Consider the following 20,211-nt stretch of genomic DNA (forward strand, 5'->3'; position numbering starts at 1 on the left):
GCAGATTTCTTGCTTCGTTTTGAGTATACACTGTACATGTTACATATTTATAAAATACATGTACAAGTAGTTGAATTAGCAAAGAGTCTTTGTCTCTTTGAGCATATTCCAACAAATTTCACAAAATGAAAGTTAGATCTTATTTTAAAATAATTCTCAAGGAAATTCTCTGCCATTCAGGTATTGTTGTGGCTTCTTGGAGAAGTATAAGAACTCTTTAATTTCGGATTTGCATTTTCTGGAGCACAAAAAGTTTCCTTGAAACAATTGGAAAACATGATATCACAGAATTGAGTACAGTGAAATTGAGCTAGTGAAAAACCTGAAGAAAAAAAAGCTACCTTGCCAAAAAAATGTCCGTACCTTTTCCATTTTGAATGCTGTTATCATTACTGAACAAACCTGACGCTGTATTTAGTGCATAGTTTCATTTTCAAAAACCTCTTAGGTGATGTCTTCACAAGTGAATGTTTGTGATGTTGTTGCTGCTGCATGAGAAAGTATGGAAAGCTTAGATATAAAACTGTATTTGTAGTATACTTGTAAAACTTTATTTTATCAACTTGAAGGAAATCAAATTCTAATCAGGTTTAAACAAAATTGCCAATGAAATGTAGTTTAATGTTATCGTCCTCAGATATACCCAGACCCTATACATGTACTATCTGACAGGAAATTAATCACATTGCTTTCAGCACAGTAGCCTGAAGAGGGTAAAAAAAAATCCATATTTATAACTCATTGTTTAAAAAAAATTACCATGTGAATGTGAGCCATATGAATGTAGTACTTGAACAAATTTGTGTACCTCGTCCTTGTATGTTAAAATATTTACATGTACCATTTTTTTTTGGATTTTATTTTTCATACATTTTAGTACATGTTACTCGTAAACAAAGTGCATTAGGTTTCTGAAAATGTATTGCAGATGTTTCAATCGTGGTAGCCTATCGGATTCGGAGGTATAATCTATAAATTAAATAAAAGTTTAATAATTTAAAATCAAGTCACTTGAAATCAGCCTTTTGGGACAGAGTAATTGAAATACTTTCTAGTACTTGCCTTTTTTTCTATCATATCTCAATTGTCTTCCAATTTTATTTTAATTGTATTCGTCAACATGTGGTCGTTATTACAAAACATGTAACTCAAACAAATTTGGTGTTGAGTAGTTTCAACTTAAAAAGTACGAATAAGCAATGTACAAGCTACAAACATTTCATTTCTAATAGGTTTTCTACAATTTGATTGAAAACATTTTGTGAAAAAGTCAGTGTCAATTTCACAAAACGTTTGGTTCCTACACTTTGTTGTTAGATGTAACGTGCACCCATGAATAATTTCCACTCTGGGTTTAATTTAAAATCAGGTCTACACCATTTTTATATGTTGATTTGTAATACTTTTTGTTCGATAAAAACACCGCATCTCTCACATTGGACAACTCTTTGCTTGTGCCCACTGCCTTTGTAAATCCAAGGGTTTTGGTGATGGCTTACCTTTTTCACAAAATATTGTTCAGTAAACATTGAAATGCATAGGCAGAATACGTACTAAAATTGGTGGGCCATTTAATGTGTGATATCGACCAACGCATAGATGGTCAGAATTACCTAGGACACAGGAGTCAACCTATTATCTTCAAGTAAACTTGAATCCTCGATCCTGATTGTTTGATCCATGGCAACAAGCCGTGCTACATATAACCATGTAGCACGGACGCATATTTCGCTGTTCGAAGATGCGAGCGACAGTCCAGCTGCATACGCTAAACTGCTGAATGTCCGTGTAAAGCGTGCTCATTCCAACTGTACTGCCGTGTCAAGTTTGCTTGAAGATAAATTCGTTATCACGCTCGCGCTCGTGGAACACGAAAAATGTAGTGAGAAGCATCTGTGTCTGTGTCCCACAAAATGTAGCGAGAAGCGTCTGTGTCCCACAAAATGTAGCGAAAAGCGTCTGTGTCTGTGTCCCACAAAATGTAGCGAGAAGGGTCTGTGTCTGTGTCCCACACACCACGAGGCATTATTCCGTGTTCCACTCGCGCTCACGGGATTACTTATAATATAGGTAAAACAGTTGCCTAGTCTCATGTACACATGTATTATGAGGTCAGGTCTCTGGCCTGAAGTGTGCCCCATAACACCAATAAAACAATCTGTCCAGCCATCTCCAGCTCTCTTCATGTGGTGGGTACAAGCTAAAAGCTTTACTTCTTTGCCAAAGATATAATTTATTTCAATAGGTATTCAGAATTTTATAATAAATGCTATGCATATACTTTTGTTTTTAAAACCTTTTATGTTTAAGTTCGCTTTTAAATGGTGCATGTTAAATTGCCATTGATCACATATCTGAAACTTTGGTAATTTTATGGTACTTTTTATTTTGCTTAGTATGGTTATTTTATAATGCTTCACAGATTCCAAGCTTTAGCATGCTCATCAACTCAAGGCTTATTTCCATGATGTTCAAATGTTGTAATCTTTCTTCACAAAGCCACACTGCTTGCAGCGTAGTGTGAAATCCATTCAGATTGAACATAGGGACACCAATGCTGCTGTCATGCTGCATTAGTCATTTATGATTGCCCTGCATGAACAGTAGATGGCGCTCTTTGACCACTTCCAAGAGCTCAGCGGGCAGGACACATTGAACGCTGGTACTTAAGTTATTCTGAATGTGTACAAAGCCTATAGACTAATTCAGCGAACAAAATTGGAAGCCATTCTTGAGGTAACACAACATCCGCGAGCATGCCACATGCGTTCTTAAAGACGAGCCCAGAGTACGCCCCTTCTACCTGAGCGTGACTCGCGCTAGCCTGATGCCACCTCAGAAAATGGCTGTTGCCTGATTAGTCTTTGTGAGCATCATGCAAGTTAGCAATGCATTCGATATCGAATGGCCCTCCCAGTGGTCTCCCCCAACTCTCCCTTTGTAACCGTTGAGGGGGTACTTGTGCACAGAGTCCATATGGACTTGTTCGTTTGACAAAATACGGCCAGTATATTCATGCTCAATGAATAACATACGCATGTGTTGTAGCCATACCTACCATGTCCTGTCAGGATTTCATATGATTGAACAGTATGGGATTTGGGTTTTAAATTTCAAAATGTTACACATTTTTTTTTAATTAGTCTCTGATCAATCTTGAGGTGTATGACTTTGAAATGACTGTAAGATCTTTCTTGAAAAGAAGCAGTTTTCTTTTTTAATTTTTCAGTAATTTTGAATTTTATCCAAATTTGTTGAGATTTAACGTAGACGATACTGTGTATGTAGTGTACAGGCGTATGTGTGTGTAGATTTAGTGCAACAATAAAATATTAAAATGAAAATGTTTTCCACATTTGTTTTTCTTGCTGGTGTAAAGTGGTGGTAGGAAAAATCAATTAATTGATGAGCATATGTCTGCTTCAATGAATAGTCACTATTTATCCGCAAAAATGCACAAAACAGCATACTTCTCATCTAACACAATTTTTTTTATTTGCTTGCTTGCTTGCTTCAACCTATACATCAAACGTTCATTGTTGGATCCTCTTATCTCTTGAAGATTCCATTTGTTTTTCTTTGCAACATCCTTTTTTAAGCATCATATACCAGACCAAACCTCTGTGATTTTCATGGTACAGAACCACTGGTAATTTTTTTTTCAGCAGTAGAAATATCTCAATATCCATGGCGTCCATCACATATGTGTACATGTGCCTGGGGTAAATTGTTTCCAACTATAGCAGACATACATGTATCAGTCTAATTAAGAAAACTTACATGTCTTCTACATATTTATCTTAAGAAGTCTGGTCTTAAACGCCTCCACATTAAACAGTGAATTAAAATATATATATACAGCCTGTACAAATCTGTCTAAACCAAACAATTTTCTCTAATGAACTTAATGCTTTGGAATTCATAATGTATCAGTTCAAAAGGTAGAGGAATGTAAACTGCTCCGTAAAACAGCTTCCAGTGTTAAAATCATTCTCATTCATGAGACGGGAGTTCAAAAAGTTTAAAAGAGTATACTTAAAAAATATGCTACATTTCTGTTCTACTTTTAAACGCTTCATGTATTTAACAAATGTGAAAACTGAAAATTATGTACAGCAATATACAAAGGTGTGTCTATCCATGGAGGTTATTTACAGCTCTCAAAACCACTAACAAAGCGCAAAAATATCACAAGATAATTGAAGTAGGTTGTCTCCCAAAATAAGGAGAAACAAAATTAAATAAAAAGGAGGGAACTCTACATAAAAACAGAAGAATCAATTCCTCTTTCCAAAATGGAAATATTATTGTAGTTTGGAGTTGTGACGTTTCCCGAAAGGTCTCTGCCAAAGCTAAAGATTCTGGGAACAGTGTTAAAGTTAAGTCCATCACAAGTCCCCACAAGTCCAGTGTTCCATTGGTTATTATTCATCCCGTCACTTGTGACTGGACATACAGGGTGAGTAAAAAAATAACACCAAATGTCCGGACCATTTGTTATATTGAAGTTCTGCATGTAGCACTTTCAAAATCTAGGATATGAAAGCCCAATTCATAAGCTTTCTTTTAGTACACGTATCATTCAAATCACTCGTGTAATTTTCAAGTTACGGCATTTTAAACGCAACCACCGTTTTAATGTTCTGTCCACGGATCACAGGTAAGTGTTTTTTGCAGCGAAACAAAACAAATCACATAGGGATGTGTGTGAACTGTTAAAATTCCATAACTTGAAAAGTACATGAGCGATTTGAATGCGCTTTCATATCCTAGATTTTGAAAGTGTTATATGCAGAACTTTGCTAAAACAATGGTCCCGACATCTGGGTTTCGTTTTTGTTTTTTGACTCGCCCTGTATGAAAGTACTTGTGTTGGACTCGACTACAACACTGTCTGGGAAAAGTGATAACTGTGCTGAAAATATTAGATATGCAGTGCGGACAAAAGTATCCCCGTTATCACCGCTACACTAGGGATGCCAGTGGGTTTCTGCTCCAGGCCCTGACAAATTTGACGTGGATAAACAAACCAATCGCAATACACCATAAGCACATTGCAGTACCACTAATCACATTGCAATATGTGTACTTTGAACTTACAATTCATACATTTGCGTATCCAACTAGCATGGCAACTACCATGGAGCATCGCGTGCACAATGTTTTCTCTTTGCGTGCTACACAAGGATTTATTTTTCCAGCCTGTGAAGGGATGGAATACCTGACTTTGTTTTTCCAAAACATCAAAAAAGCCTGAATTCAGGCTATAACCTCAAAACTGGCATCCCTGCCTATAAGACGGTAAGGGTGCGTGTGGGTTCACAAGTTGATCATTCATGATGCGACTCGCCTGCAAAGCGAACGACTCGCCCCCGAGAAGCGTGCGACAGGCGCCGAAGCCAGCTTCTCTCGCGTAGTTGGCGAGGCAAATAGAGAGCTATGAATTGAAAGTTGAAGCCTGATCAAGAGATCTGATACACCGTGCCCTCTGGAGACGTGTACAATAGGGAACAAAAGATTGTATACGTCTCCACAGGGCAATTTCTATAGATGAATACGTCTCCACAAGGTTTTCACGAAATAGATATATGGATTTTACTCAAAACTAGGAATTTCCAAGGTGGGTTGATCAGTCGCAAATGGAAGAGTTTGAGAAAAGGGATTTTAAGTCCGAATTTCAGCCAAGGAAATTAATTCTGGTTAAAATAAGAGCATTTTGAAACTTTACTTTCAAACTCGAAAACTTCTCGAAAAAATTTCAGTATGTGTGTTTGTGTGAAAGGCAACACTTGATGAGAGGTTCACCATTTACACACAACTGAAATGTGTGTGACTGTACACTGTACTTTGGCCACCATGTAATTTTGGTGAGCTTTACGCTGGCATCCAGCCTAGTGTCATCTTTGCTTTCAACTGACTGACTGTCTGCTGACTTACAGTCGCTTGTAACTGATGGTAGACTGGTGAAGTAACGCCAATGAATAGGCAAAATCCAGGCCGTGTTCACAGACCAGTGAATAGCCACTCTAAATCGACTAAACAGAAACTCATGCACTCTGGGAACAGCTATACTGAGGTTGCCTTGTCTCATTTCATTTGTGCGTACGAGAACAAAAATGAGCCAAAGCCAATCTCTGTGGTCCTACAGCAGGAGATTTATCCGCTAAACAAATCTGACAAAAACTTCACAAAATTTAAAACAGCTTTTAGCAATTTGCAAGCACTACTCAAAATCTTGCATCTGAAATACATGTGCATTAATATAAAAACCTGAAGTACAATGTACAAGCAATTAAAAGAATTAGTTTACAATGCGCTGATGCCACGGCGTGCCATGAGAGTGTCGGCTCGTTTGTTTGCTCGGTTCTGCTTGGCTCCTGCTCGCCTGTTGTCACGAGTCTTGAGGGTGGGTTTCTTCAAGACGTTGGCTTTGGCCTTCTGGATGTTAGATGTGGCCTGGAAGCGTGTTGACACCTCCAATGGCTTTAGTTTACCTGTTGGGCGGCAAAAATAACATAAATTTTTTGAAACTTTTTAAAAGATTCTAACTTTTTTTTTAAAGTTTTCGCTTGCTATCTTTCTCATTGATGCAGTGGCTTTAGGTACCTCGTTGGTTTGCAAAAATATGTTTGTTTTTTTATTGAATTTTTTTTTTAAAGTGTGTTGATGTGTTATGCTTGTCGTTCTCATTGATCCACTGTCTGTGCTATTTTTTAGCTTCATCCCAGAAAATATTTATTTTAATTGCTATCTATGTAGCAATACAAAAGTTTGACCGATAGGTTCGTATGCTAAAGCAACCACAAAATTAAAAGACATTTTTGCAGAGGGTTTCAGATGCCCAAAATAGGAATACAAAGAATTGAATTCGCTGAAGAACAAGTCTGTTTAAGACTGGCTTGGGAAATGGACGCTGATAATGGCCAAGCCGAAGACGAGGGATATTATCAGCAGCGAGGGATATTATCGGTGACCAGGCCCCACGCTGGTCTTAAACAGACTTGTTTAACACTGGCCAAGCACATATTTATTCCCATTCATAAAAACCTCTACGGTCAAAAAAACAAAATAAGTCAAAAATTTCAACGATTTAGTTCAACAATTTTACTTCATGTTTTTCAAAACACCCCTCTAGCTATGTTATGGTATGTGCCTCTCGCGAGTAGTTGCAATTAGCCCCTTATTATTAGATTGGCGCGTGTGTGGCGCGTACTGCGTGTTGTGACGCAGAACGCTGCGGTGCTGTGATGCAGAACGCTGCGGTGCTGGTGTACTGTGAATTTAGGACTCTCAAAATACTGACTCACTGGTAGTATTGGGCATGCCGAAGTGAAGACTGTGAACGTTCAACCAATAAAAGGGTAAAAGGGACCAGACTTCATAGGACACCAAATTTCATGTGACACCGGAAAAGTGTTTAAAACCAGCCAGCCGGTGTTTTATCAACTGTGACGGGCTATCGACCAATGGGAATCTTCTATGAATTATATTTAATAACTCAAAGTGCACAAAAGAAACCTAAAGAGAACCTATTGTGTTGTTTTCAACACACATTTTAATTCCATACCTGTATGTGGCTTGTATGACAGTGGCTTGTTGAGTGATGCTTTAAGATCAAACATAGGTTTACTGACGGTGTCAGCGGCTGGGGTTGTAGCTGTTTGTCCAAACTTGAACGGGGTGGCAACTAAGAGAAACAACATTAAAGGTTTGGCACTTGGTTTTTTAGCAAATATAAATAATTACATTTTTACCTTGTTTGCCTTTTTATGTCTGAGTTGTAAACTAGATTAACGCAAAGAAAATGCATGTGAAAAGCAGTGTTGTAGTCGAGTCCATCACAAGTCCAGTCACAAGTCCAGTCACAAGTCCAGTCTCAAGTCCAGTCACAAGTCCAGTTACAAGTCCAGTCACAAGTCCAGTCTCAAGCCCAGTCACAAGACTAAATGTAACTACATGTACATGAACAATGACAAGGCAATGCTTTTGCAACAGTTCATTTGAATATGACTTGACTTGAGACTGAAAGACTTGGGATGGACTTGTGATGGACTTGTGATGGACTTGTGATGGACTTGTGATGGACTTGTGATGAACTTGTGATGGACTTGTGATGAACTTGTGATGGACTTGTGATGGACTTGTGATGGACTCGACTACAACACTGGTGAAAACTGATTCTTACAGTGCTGAATAAAAAGTTGACTCGAAAATTGAAAGCATGTTTCATTCTGATTACTTTTGATTTTTTTTATTGCATTTTTTTACCAAAAGGTTATCTCTTTCTTTAAAAAAAAAGCAGATGGGTTAAGCCCCGCCCACAACACACAGGGGCAACAACATGTACGCCTCGCTAATGCCACACTGCATGTTCAAGATGTGCACATCATATGCAAATGCAAGCACGTCATACATTTATGCACATTAATCACGGATGTGATTGGTCAGCATCACAGGGAAGGGCTTAGTGAATTGGTATGTTGCATGAATCCTTGTATTTCCTTGTTTTCTTGTAGCCACCGCCTTGAGTGGCCTTTGGCATTATGGTTGATCTCATTTTAAAAAAAGAAAAAAAAGAAAAGAACGTAGATTAATAGTAATGAGATCAACATTATTGCAACTGTTGTCCGACTTCATTTTTGCTTACCTCCGATGGACTTGCGATTATCCCTCGCACTCTCTCCAATGGACTTGCGAGAAGCAAAATCCAGTACTGGTTTCTTGGCCGATGTGTCGATGACCGAGACAGATTTGCGAGGTCCGGGGGTGGATTTGCGCTTCTGTTTGGGCTCTGCGCCCCCAGCAAGGAGAACAGCGGCCCTGGTTGGGGTCTTCAAACGAGACACCTTTGGAAAAAAAAACAGGAATTCATATTTTTAATTCTGTAAACGTTTGCAAAATTTCATGCATCAGTTGAACGTTTAAACCGTTCAGCCAAATCTTTTCAAAGGCTTCTGCATGATTGTGTGTGGGTGTATATAGGGGTGGCATTCAGAATTTATCATGAACTGGTAACATAATAAACTGCATACAGTGTTAAATGGTTGACACCAGTGATGTAGTCGAGTACTTTGCCATGAAGACTGCGAGTACTTTGCCACGAGTATGAGTGCGAGTACTTTGCAATGAGTACGAGTGCGAGTACTTTGCCATGAGTACGAGTGCGAGTAACTTTGCCATGAGTACGAGTGCGAGTAACTTTGCCATGAGTAAGAGTGCGAGTACTTTGCCATGAGTGCGAGTGCGAGTACTTTGCCATGAGTGCGAGTGCGAGTACTTTGCCATGAGTGCCAGTGCGAGTACTTTGCCATGAGTGCGAGTGCGAGTACTTTGCCATGAGTGCCAGTGCGAGTACTTTGCCATGAGTGCGAGTGCGAGTACTTTGCCATGAGTGCGAGTACTTTGCCATGAGTGCGAGTGCGAGTACTTTGCCATGAGTGCCAGTGCGAGTACTTTGCCATGAGTGCGAGTGCGAGTACTTTGCCATGAGTGCCAGTGCGAGTACTTTGCCATGAGTGCCAGTGCGAGTACTTTGCCATGAGTGTGACGAGTACTTTGCCATGAGTGCGAGTGCGAGTACTTTGCCATGAATACGAGTATGAGTACTTTGCCATGAGTGCCAGTGCGAGTACTTTGCCATGAGTGCCAGTGCGAGTACTTTGCCATGAGTGTGAGTTTGAGTACTTTGCCATGAGTGCGAGTGCGAGTACTTTGCCATGAATACGAGTATGAGTACTTTGCCATGAGTGCCAGTGCGAGTACTTTGCCATGAGTGCCAGTGCGAGTACTTTGCCATGAGTGTGAGTTCGAGTACTTTGCCATGAGTGCCAGTGCGAGTACTTTGCCATGAGTGTGAGTTCGAGTACTTTGCCATGAGTGCGAGTGCGAGTACTTTGCCATGAATACGAGTATGAGTACTTTGCCATGAATACAAGTACGAGTACTTTGCCATGAGTGCGAGTGCGAGTACAAGGCAATTTTTTTTATGAGTGCCACTACTTTCCACAAGTAGGAACAAATTTCAATTTGTCTCATGCCTTCAAGGGCTTTTTGCTATCAAGTAGAAAACTTATTCTTTTCCAACATGTAGCTATTAATTTTTTTAAAAATTTCAAAGAGTACAAGTTTGAGTACTTTGTCATGAGTATGAGTACGAGTATGGGTATTTGTTTTCTTGCGAGTACAAGTATGAGTACATTTTCATGAGTACGAGTATGAGTATACGTACCAAACAAATGTACTCGAGTGCGAGTACTACAACAGTGGTTGACACAATAGATAGAGACTGTTGTTGGTAACTGTGAAGTGCATTGGAAACCCCCAGTGCTTGTAAAGTTAAAAAGTTTAGAGAATATTGAGTATCCGCATAAGCATACCACTCCAAACCACCCTGTGCTGCCCACTACTCCCTGTAGCGTCCGAAAACGCATGACGACTCTATGGTTGTATGATTCATCAGTGAATATACACAATGTAATGCAATGTTTTGACGGTACTAACAGGTTAAACTGCTGGGCAAATTTAATTTTTTGTTTTTTGTTCATTTAAATATTTAAAACGTCTCATTCATACCTTAAATGTAACGCTCTTGACTGCTGGGGCCTTGCTGGTGGGGGCCGGCCCTGAAGTGCGCCCCTTGGTCCCTGGTCTCTTGATCCCTGATGGCTTGGGGGAGTTGAAGGGCAGATTAGATGGGCGGACCCTGGAGACGGGCTTGGCAATCTGGTTTGGGTGGAATGAAAAGAAAACTATGTTCAAAACTTACCGTTTTGACATTGTGACCAGATCCCATGATAGGAGTCTTGAGGGCATACACGGCCATTTGCTTTTTCAATCATATATTTTGTTTGTTTTCAATTGTAAAACCACGCAAAATCCTAAGACGACTGTTCAAAACCCAACCTGTTGAAGTTTCAGCTCAGTGGATACTACACTGTTGAAGAACACAGAGAAAAATCGTTCACAATCTTTGGATCACAAAAGCCGATTTCGTCTATATAACTTTTTCCAAAAAGTAGTCCATATGATCTTTGTAAAATCACCAACATTTCTTGATTTCTTCTAAATGAAATAATAATAATTAATAATTTCATGGGGCGTTTAGAACCAGTACAAATCTTTAAACCACATAAGCTTTTTGATAATAATTCGGTAGGTTACTTTTGGGATAAATGCAAATGATCCTATATGCCTTTAAACAGGCTTCACCTCTCAGTTTTAATGTGCAATAGATAGAGGACATTTTCAGTGGTCTTCACTTTGACAGTTTACCATACTTTGGGAAGTGTTATCTTGGTATGTCGATCCTTTGTGACTGGTTGTGACGCATTGGAAAAATGAAGTTGCAAACTGAATTTCATGCAATTTGTTTCAAAGCAGTTGATAATGATGAGGCAGAGAATGTGTTTTGGCCTTTTTCCAAATCTCGGCTTTCTTTTGGATTTCAGCTCTTAATTCAGGCTCCAGATTCATCACTAAACATTGATTGTTGGCACGAAACCAAAAACCAGGCATGCGACTGGGAAATTAAGAAAAACGAGGAAATTCCAAACCACACAAGACTATGTACAGTATTTTTCAATTTGTAATGGCATTCATGAGAAGTAAAAAACGAGGAAATCAGCAGATCCCAGGAAAAGTTGCATGCCTGAAAAACACTCCAAGCTAGCGACAATTTTAATCTTTCTGAAGGAGAGAATGGAACAATACTGAGCAGGAGGATCTCAACTTAGGCACCAATATCAACAAAGCTGAATGCTGAAGCTGGAGACAGAGTCGCAGTTTAAATAACAACCTAGCATTGCTACTGACTTTAGCTGCACTGCCCTGTGGTGTGCGATGGGAGGTCAAGCTCTGAACGGCTACCCTGGTCTCATCCGCAGTCAGCTACAAAACAAGCAACCAAAAAAATGTGTTATCTTATGCATAGTTCCTCCTTTTTGTAAAAGCAATGATTTCATCAGACTCTTCTGACAACCAGATCTGGGGATTCACATAAAATTCAAAGGTTTTTTTCTGTACTATCAGTATGGAAACACAGAATGAAGTTTTTGCCAAAATGTGCGTCTTAACCCTAACAGAACTCAACCCATCAAACCCCAAGGGCATGTTTTGTTGGAATCTGTCAGGATGGGTACAGTACCCCTAAACTGACAGTCTTTTACATTGGATTGGGCACAACTCCAGATTCAAAGTCAGAAATATGTATGTGCAGTTTCTCATATGGTGTTGGAATTTGCCAGGAGGGGTATGGTTTCTAGTAAGGAGTTAGTTGGGGTTAATCTTTCGGAATTTCTAAAAGAGCATGACTGATGATAAACTTTAACACAATATTTACCTACAAAAACTATAACTTGAGGAATTATTTTGAGGACAATTTAAAATACATGTATCACTGACGACTGTATAAATGTGAATGAAACACCTACAAACCAAAACAAAAGGAAACTGCTGGATTAAGCATTGAAAAGTTGTAAGAGCACAATCAGCTCAAAATGTATTAGCTATATTAACTGAACAACTAAATGAACACAAAGTACTAAATACATGTATTCTCTCTTTCGAAACCTTTTACAAGCTCAATTTTTTAGCATTTTGGGATAGGGTGGACACAATAAGTCTCGTTCAAATGACGTCATTTCCTACAGACCAGCCACGTGCATCGGCTTTTTCTAGCGTCAACTTGCATAACACGCATCGGCTGCGTCGTATTTCAAGCACATTTCGAGCAACAAGCGCGCGTGTTTGGAACATTTTCAACACTGCACAATGCGTGCTTGATTGCGTCAAATATGCAGTGGCAGTTCTCCTACAGAAATGGCCGTCATTGAGCAAGCCAGATGTTTGGCGCAATTTGGATTTGTGTGAACCTTTTGCATTGGCGCCAAACTTACCCAAACAAAATATGGTCGTGCTAGTGTGTCCTCCATATCTCAAAAGGGGCTCATTAGCGCCCCCAATCAACAACCATCAAGTTGCTACTTAACAGGGCACCAGACTTACTAACCTTGGCTCTCTTCACTGATGCAGACAACGTCTCTGTTCGTTTGCGCTTGCGGGCCACGTAGTCATCGATGGACTCCATCTTGTCAAACTGGGCCTGGTGGATGCGGCTCCAGTCCTTGTTGCCGGGGGTGATGGGCTTGCTGGGCTTGTTCATTACAGTCCTGGGCTTGGGAATTCGGCTTTGTAGAGACACTGTCAACAATCCATAAAACAAATGGTGAAATCTAGGACTTGGAATGTTGGCGTACAAAGAAACAAATGAAGAGTGCTTCAAACGCCCTTTTTTTCACCTTATTGGCACCCTCTTGTGGCATGCGTAGTTGCCAAAAGTAAGTTTTGACAGGTTTTTCATAGTTAAATAGGATTAACAATTCATAATTTTCGTGTCGGGTAGATGTAAATCAAATTAGGTTTTGCCCTTCACCAACGTATAAACACTGTACACTCAGTGTGTGACCTCCTGAGTGAAAGTTGGAAAAATATCACTTGGGTGGGACTCAAACCCAAGACCCTCTGCTTTCTAGTGCAGACGTCTTACCACTCGACCTACGAGCTTACGGGATCGGTTGGCTGGTTCGAATCTGATGTACATAGCAGCGGGAACCGCAGTTAACTATTCATAAGATGGAATTTTTGCGTTGGGGAGATGTAAATCAATATATTAGGCTTTGCCCTTCACCGACGTATAGACACTGTGTACTCAGTGTGTTACCTCCCGAGTGAAAGTTGGAAAAAATCAAAACTTCGAACCCACGACCTCCTGTTTTCTAGTGCAGACGTCTTACCACTTGTTATATTCAACACAAACAGCTCTTACTATATTGTTTACGTTCTATGTGTTGTTACAACAGTGCAACTCTCCCACTCTGATTAATCAATTAGTCATAAAGCATTTAAGAAATAACCATTGATGGGATGACAACAATCTTCTCCAGGAATCCCCCACATGGCAATCAGAGAATTATGATCTGGGATGCCAACCCTGGATTTCTGTACATGCCTTGTGTGGGTTCAATAGGTAAGTAGCACACACAGACAAAAATGTCAATACTTGTAACCCCCCCCCCCCCCCTCCCATCCCTTCCCAAAAAACTCAATTGGTAGAGTACCAAATATGGTATTTATTGGAGTTGTTGGCACTTTGCATAGCAATGGGATCATACACCAGCAAAAAAAGGCAACAACTCACAATAGAATTTTCTTCATAAAGGTGAAAGACCACAAAGGCTTAGGGTGAAAGTTTCCTAAGAATTTTTGTCATTACCATGTGGGTTTGTCCCACAAGAAATACACCCAAAAATACCATTTCACGCAAAATACACTCAAACTTCCTTGGAAAGGATGCATATGGGCAATTCCACGATTACTCGCGTTACATTTTTGATGTACTTTTGAGTTTCCTTGGGCTGTAATTACCTTACGGAAAAGGTTTAATAACTGTTATCCCCATGGTAGATAGAGTAGACCTAGACCTACCTAAGCACCAAAGATGACATCCAGAAAAATGTGTTATGTATGATAAACAAGACGCACAAAATCGGTTACTCACGTTACATTTTCGTAATATGCATGTACATGTTACCTGACTACAAATACTAAAGATGCACTACATTTATGTATAAATATGATTTTGTAAACAAGATGTGATTAGTGTTAACTTTGCCGTCTTACGTTTTTCTGCTGCCTTTTGCTCAAGTTCAGCCATGATAGCTTTCTTCATTTCCGGATCGGCTTCAGGTCCCTTCTTGGTAGCTTCCTGAGCTGCAGCCTGCTCTTGCTCAATCTCATACGTCCGACGGCGACGAACGGGGACGTCCACAACGGGCTGGCCCTGCTGTGCTTTCGGGGTGACGCTTCGTGTCTTCCTTCGCACCGAGGGCTCAACTGGCGCTGGGGTGATTTTGGTCGCAGGGGCGACACTTTCTGTCTTCGGTGTGACGCTCCGTGTCATCCTGCGAAGGGGTAATTCAGCTGCAGACGCGAGGGTGTTTGAAGAGCTAGTCGGGCCCTGTGCCTTGGGCGTGTTACTCTTCGCTGCTACGCTTGGCTGTGTTGGTGCAGAGCATGCTGCTGGGGTAGCCGTTTTCTATTTCAGGCAGAATGATTTTTTTTAAATTGAATGCAACAAAAATTGCATGTGACTTGCTAACATATAAAGCAAAACTGGGCTATAAGTCAGTTGTAGTGAAACAACCTTGCTACCAAAAGGTTGACACATTTCCAAACGAATAAAAAAAAAATTCTCCACAAAGATTGCCTGATCATCTGGCGTATCAATTTGATAGGTACATTTGTGACCTGTTCTGTCAAAATCAGACTTTTCTGGGCATAAGGTCAAAAATGGGATTTTTGCATATTGTCAAAAAAAGTTCTTTTGCCTTTTAAAGGGAATATACATCATTTGCTTTTGCTGTAATTTTCAGAAATGGATGGAATTGGGGGGTTGGAAATATATAGCAAATATAGTTACACTGACTTTTTTGAGGTTTTGGGTTCGAAAATGCTATAAAAACCAAGAAAAACAATCGTTTTCCTGTAGTCTGGTTCCCTGACTCCATTTAAGAAGAAACAGAGCAGTTTACATATATTGGGGAATTGTAAGGTCAGGGAACCAGTCTAGCTGGCTTGTACCCGTTCATATAGGTGTGTAATCGATTGCAAACAAGTGCGATGGTCAACTGGGGCCAGTATTTGAAAAAAGCCAGTTTTTTCCAACGCTGATCGGCCGATCAGCGTTGGAAATTGATACAAAAATACCACTTTTCTTGAAAATGACAGTATACCAGGTGCCATGATTTTACAGGATGCTTTACACTGTCATTCACTAACAGTCCAGCAAGGTATTTCAAAATGATTTGGTAGTTTTATTTTTTGATGTTTGCAAATGTTGTATTTTCCCTTTAATAGGTGGTTTAAGTTTTGAAACCGGTCGTTCCTGGGCAGATTTATGCTATTTTGAAGTTCATTGTGTCGAAAAGTAGAAAACGGAAAAAATGGCCACGAACGTCACAAAACAGTAATTTCTTTAACTGATATACCTTAGCAAATCATCAAAAATACTGTAATTAGAGATCAAATTAGGGTTTCAAACTTTTATTGTATATTTTAGACATGTGCAGGATTACAAATATGCAAAAATTAGATAATCCCAAAAAATCACCCCCACAGCGTTTTTTGGCCCGATCTCAATTTCAACCTCTGCCCAGAAGCATCTGCTTTTGACAGAACAGGTCACATTTAGGAGTTGCTGTCGACGCTAAGCATATACATGTTGTAGTTTTTCAAAAACAAGGTTATTCCACCAGTATAATGAACACTCAATGCAACACATCAATGGACATCTAGTGTTTTTCGCAACTTTTGAGCACAACCTCATACATGAAGGTCCCGACCCTTAGCAATTGTAAAAATCTGTAGTGCAGCCAAGAAAAAGAACTGTCACTGAGATTCAGTTAATCAATTCATTTTTACATACGTACTCTTAACAAGGTTGAATTTTGATCTTTTCCTAGAAATGTGGGTTCCAGAAAAAACAGGAATGGGTGACCAATAAAATGGAATTGGGTACCATTACCATAGTTAGCATTAGGGATTCTTGGTTCAGAGATGTGATACATACTTGCTCTGGTGTCTTGGTCGCTGACTTGGCTGATGCCTTGGTACGCTTACGGCCCTTCCTTCCTTTGCGGACCGTCTTCTTTGGCGGAGTGCTCTCACAGTTTGTCTGTTCAGGTTGCTGCTGCCAACATAATACACTGACTTAATTCACTGGCCACAGATTTATGTCATACCTAAAACATATCATTTGCAGCTATTACCCCTCATTTTGTTTGATCAGTCACAGACAGTCAAACATTCAATCCTGTTCCCTGCCATGCCTTTTACACAGGCTAGTCACCAACAGTCAGATCATATTTCTTGTAGGCACTGTGACAGTCAAATTCCATCAACAGACAAAAGCAGGTGACTGGTAGGCACAGCTGGCGTATCAATCTCCTACAGTCAAAGCATAGCTATATCAGGTTTCATAACAATCACAGCCAGTCAATCCTGCTGTATGTAGGCAGTGAGCACTCAACCGTTAAAAACAGTCACTTGATTTATTTTGACTGCTGGGCTGGTCTTGTTGAATTGCCAGCCTGAGAGGGAGGGTTTTAATATCTCAGTGATGGACCAATAGTTCAAATAAAAAACAAAGCAGTCCAACAATTTTTGTTTTTATCAAAGTCAGTGAAGAAATGTTCAATAATCTGTCTTGATGTTGCACAAAACACAATAGGAACTTACAACCTCCCCCCCCCCATAAAAAAAAATTGAAAAAAGGGGTATTGGTTTGCATGTTCTGTATAGAAATAGGGTCGAGTATATCTGATGATTTGAAGACCTACATGTTTCCTTTTTGCAATTTAGAATTAGGCCTTCATAAGAGATTGTTTTTTCCAGTCAATTGTCTTTGAAAACACCGTCTTTTTAAGTTGTTAGAATCCCACAACATTGTGAAAACTGTCATCAGTATTTACTTCATTTGCTGAGGTCCCTGCATACTCCGACGCTGAAGCAGCAGACTCATCTCCAGTTGAAGTGTCTTCACTGCAAGATGTGCCTTCCGCACTGGGCAATGTGTCCATCTCATAAAGCTTCCGCAAAGCTTGGATAATGGCATCCGTCTGCAACATTAACAGTACAAAAAAAGTTGTGTTAGAGTAACTTGAGCAGAGGGTGATATTTTCAATTGGAAACCTGACTTTTTCCAAGCATACATCAAAGATATATTTTCCCAAACAAAATTAGATGTATTCTTGTACCACGCCTTGTCATGAAACAGTCGTAGGCGCATCCCCCGATCTACATGCGGAGTTTGTTTTTCGGCACTGGTCACGGTCGTGTCCCTACTACCATAGACAATGCATTAGTAGTACTAAAAAGTAGATCACAGCCATAATGTTTTTGAATGATCGCTGTATGATGTCTGTCAGTGTCTGTGCAATAGTGGTTGAATTTCACGGATTTTCAACCCAATAAATATTCATGAGTATCATTAAAGCCCCATTACTTCGTCTTTGACATGTGGAAATGCCAGTAGGTGCTTTGGCTTTCAAAGGTATTTTTGTCAAGTAGCCTATCTTGCGTGATTTTTGTGGTGAACTTTGAAATTGTTACATTGACAATACTTCCGTCATTGTCCGTAGTGGGACGCTACAGTACGACAGACCAACATCCCAAATGTCAAAAAAGGAGTTCTAGCGCCCCAGTTAGTGGGACTATCTTGGACCCAACTTAGGCCTATCGCCTTTTTAACATCCGGACATTCATGACATTGTCTGGTGACCATCACCAGACCATGTCCATCATGTCCATGATATCCAAATGTTAAAAAGGCGATAGGCGGCCTATCGCCTTTTTAAAATTCGGCTAAAGTTGGGTCCAAGTTCGGCCTACTCGGACTTCGTTAGAGTTGCCACTTCTTAATCTTTTTTTAATAAAGACTTATTGTTATGGCAGTGTATATTTTGCCGGAGACGGCAAACCTTTAGTAAACGTTAGTTTGCCGGATATGCACTGAACATGCGCAGTTACTGTTTTTTTTTACTTAAACATTTTCCGGTGACAAGTTTTAGTCTGGCTCCATGCCAAAATTATCGTTGTTACCTCGTATTCACAAGATGGGATTCAGACCATTTTATAATTTCGGACTTTATTTCCCTTTTAAAAAAAATCCTCCAGAGCCACAAATCTGAAAAAGAAAATGTAGGCCTAATACTCTGCAAAAAATGTTTGAGACATGTTAAAATAATAAAAGAAGAATATTCTTATTTATTTGGGCTGGGGATGAGAAAAAAACCTTAAAAATGTGGTGCGGTCAGAATCGAACGCAAGTCATCCCGCTTACTAGCATGACTAGAGCCTTTGCTTAACCATTACACCAAACGTGCTACACAACTTTTGGTCATGTTTGTTGGTGGGAATTTAATACATCTTATAATTCAGCCCTATTTTAAAGAGTACAGCGCCCTCTGTTGATATGGATTGCCGCCGGCAAACCTTTAGTAGCCTAATCGTTAGTTTGCCGTCATTACCTCCGGCAAAATATCCACTATCTATTGTTATTGCAAAAATGTCCCCCAAAAAAGGAATCTGGGACTGAGATTTGACTTTGAGAAACATTGTCAATGAACAATGTCATTTCCAATTTTGTTTGGCAACGTTAGGATTAAGAAATAACTTAGGGGCTAACTAAGCATGCTTTTAAAAGTTTTATTTAAAAAAAAATGTTCTTGACTCGATCTCCATAGACTTTGAACACAACCACAGACATGGCTGACACAGTGACATGAGTGACATGGCCTGAAAAAGTGAAAATGAAATGGCGACTAGGCCTTATTCCTCCATGGGCCTACGGACTATCCGGCCGACCATGACTAGCCTACCTTCATATTTGCTTTTATCCCAGCCTTTTTGGCAAGACGCTGAAGTTCAGCACGCTTCATTCCCTCCAATGTAGCGGGATCATCCATTCTGAATGCCACGGTATAGCGGAAAAAGCGAACAGGAGATAAACAAATCTAAGCTGGATAGTGGGAAAGTTCTATGCGGAACGCAAGTTATCAGGTTATTAACATGGAGGAATAAGGAAGTTCATGCAGTTCGTTGTATCATGTTACAAACTGCTGAAGTAGCCGTTGATAACGTTCAAAACCCCCGCTGAAACACCACCGATTGGTTAATCTCAGTAATAGTGACAGCTGATTGGACAATCTTTGTGAAATTTCAACAGCCGACGGCTGATGCGTGATTGAGGAGCGCCCTCAAGCGACAAGTGCTGTTTATAAAAATGAATAATTGAGGGCGTCCTGTTTCATTTACGGGCCATTCTTTCCCCGTCCCATAACTTCGGTAAATGATGAAGGTCCTTCTTTTGAGTTAACCGGTTTCCAACTGTTTTATTTCCTCCAAAGTTATAGTTTGTAGGCCTACCCGACTTTTTTTCGATAGCTCGAGTTCGGTCAAGTGGTGTTATCTCTCACTTACAATGAACAAAATCCAAGCAGTGGCGTTAACATGGGGGCCAACCGCTGAGGGACAGGGAAGGGGTATGCATCCCGCTTTTAAAGTTGGAGGGGGGGGGGATATCATACCGTTTGTCCCCTCCCCCCCCCCCCCCACACACACACACACACACACACAGACACACACTTTTTCGTCCCC

At 40.0% G+C, this 20,211-nt stretch overlaps 1 protein-coding gene across 1 annotated transcript; it reads right to left on the bottom strand.

The window, feature by feature from the left end:
- Positions 1 to 5,759: 5,759 nt before the first annotated feature.
- On the bottom strand, positions 5,760 to 19,616 carry LOC119743125 (nucleolar and spindle-associated protein 1-like). The gene is made up of 10 exons (XM_038219485.1): positions 19,434 to 19,616; positions 17,526 to 17,672; positions 16,625 to 16,744; positions 14,677 to 15,091; positions 13,007 to 13,197; positions 11,812 to 11,886; positions 10,573 to 10,722; positions 8,648 to 8,846; positions 7,568 to 7,687; positions 5,760 to 6,494 (listed from the first exon to the last, which is right to left on the bottom strand). The coding sequence occupies exons 1-10, from the start codon at positions 19,518 to 19,520 to the stop codon at positions 6,307 to 6,309; spliced, it is 1,692 nt and encodes a 563-aa protein (XP_038075413.1). The 5' UTR covers positions 19,521 to 19,616; the 3' UTR covers positions 5,760 to 6,306.
- Positions 19,617 to 20,211: the final 595 nt, after the last annotated feature.

The sequence above is a fragment of the Patiria miniata genome, unplaced genomic scaffold, assembly GCF_015706575.1.
Source record: "Patiria miniata isolate m_02_andy unplaced genomic scaffold, ASM1570657v1 HiC_scaffold_6, whole genome shotgun sequence".
Taxonomy (NCBI): domain Eukaryota; kingdom Metazoa; phylum Echinodermata; class Asteroidea; order Valvatida; family Asterinidae; genus Patiria; species Patiria miniata.

Coding starts and splice junctions, on each gene's coding strand:
- LOC119743125 (XM_038219485.1), bottom strand. CDS start 19,520: ATGGATGATCCCGCTACATTGGAGGGAATGAAGCGTGCTGAACTTCAG. Junction 11,887..13,006: donor CATCAGTGAAGAGAGCCAAG/GTTAGTAAGTCT, acceptor CTTGTTTTGTAG/CTGACTGCGGATGAGACCAG. Junction 8,847..10,572: donor TCAAGAGCGTTACATTTAAG/GTATGAATGAGA, acceptor TTTTTTCCAAAG/GTGTCTCGTTTGAAGACCCC.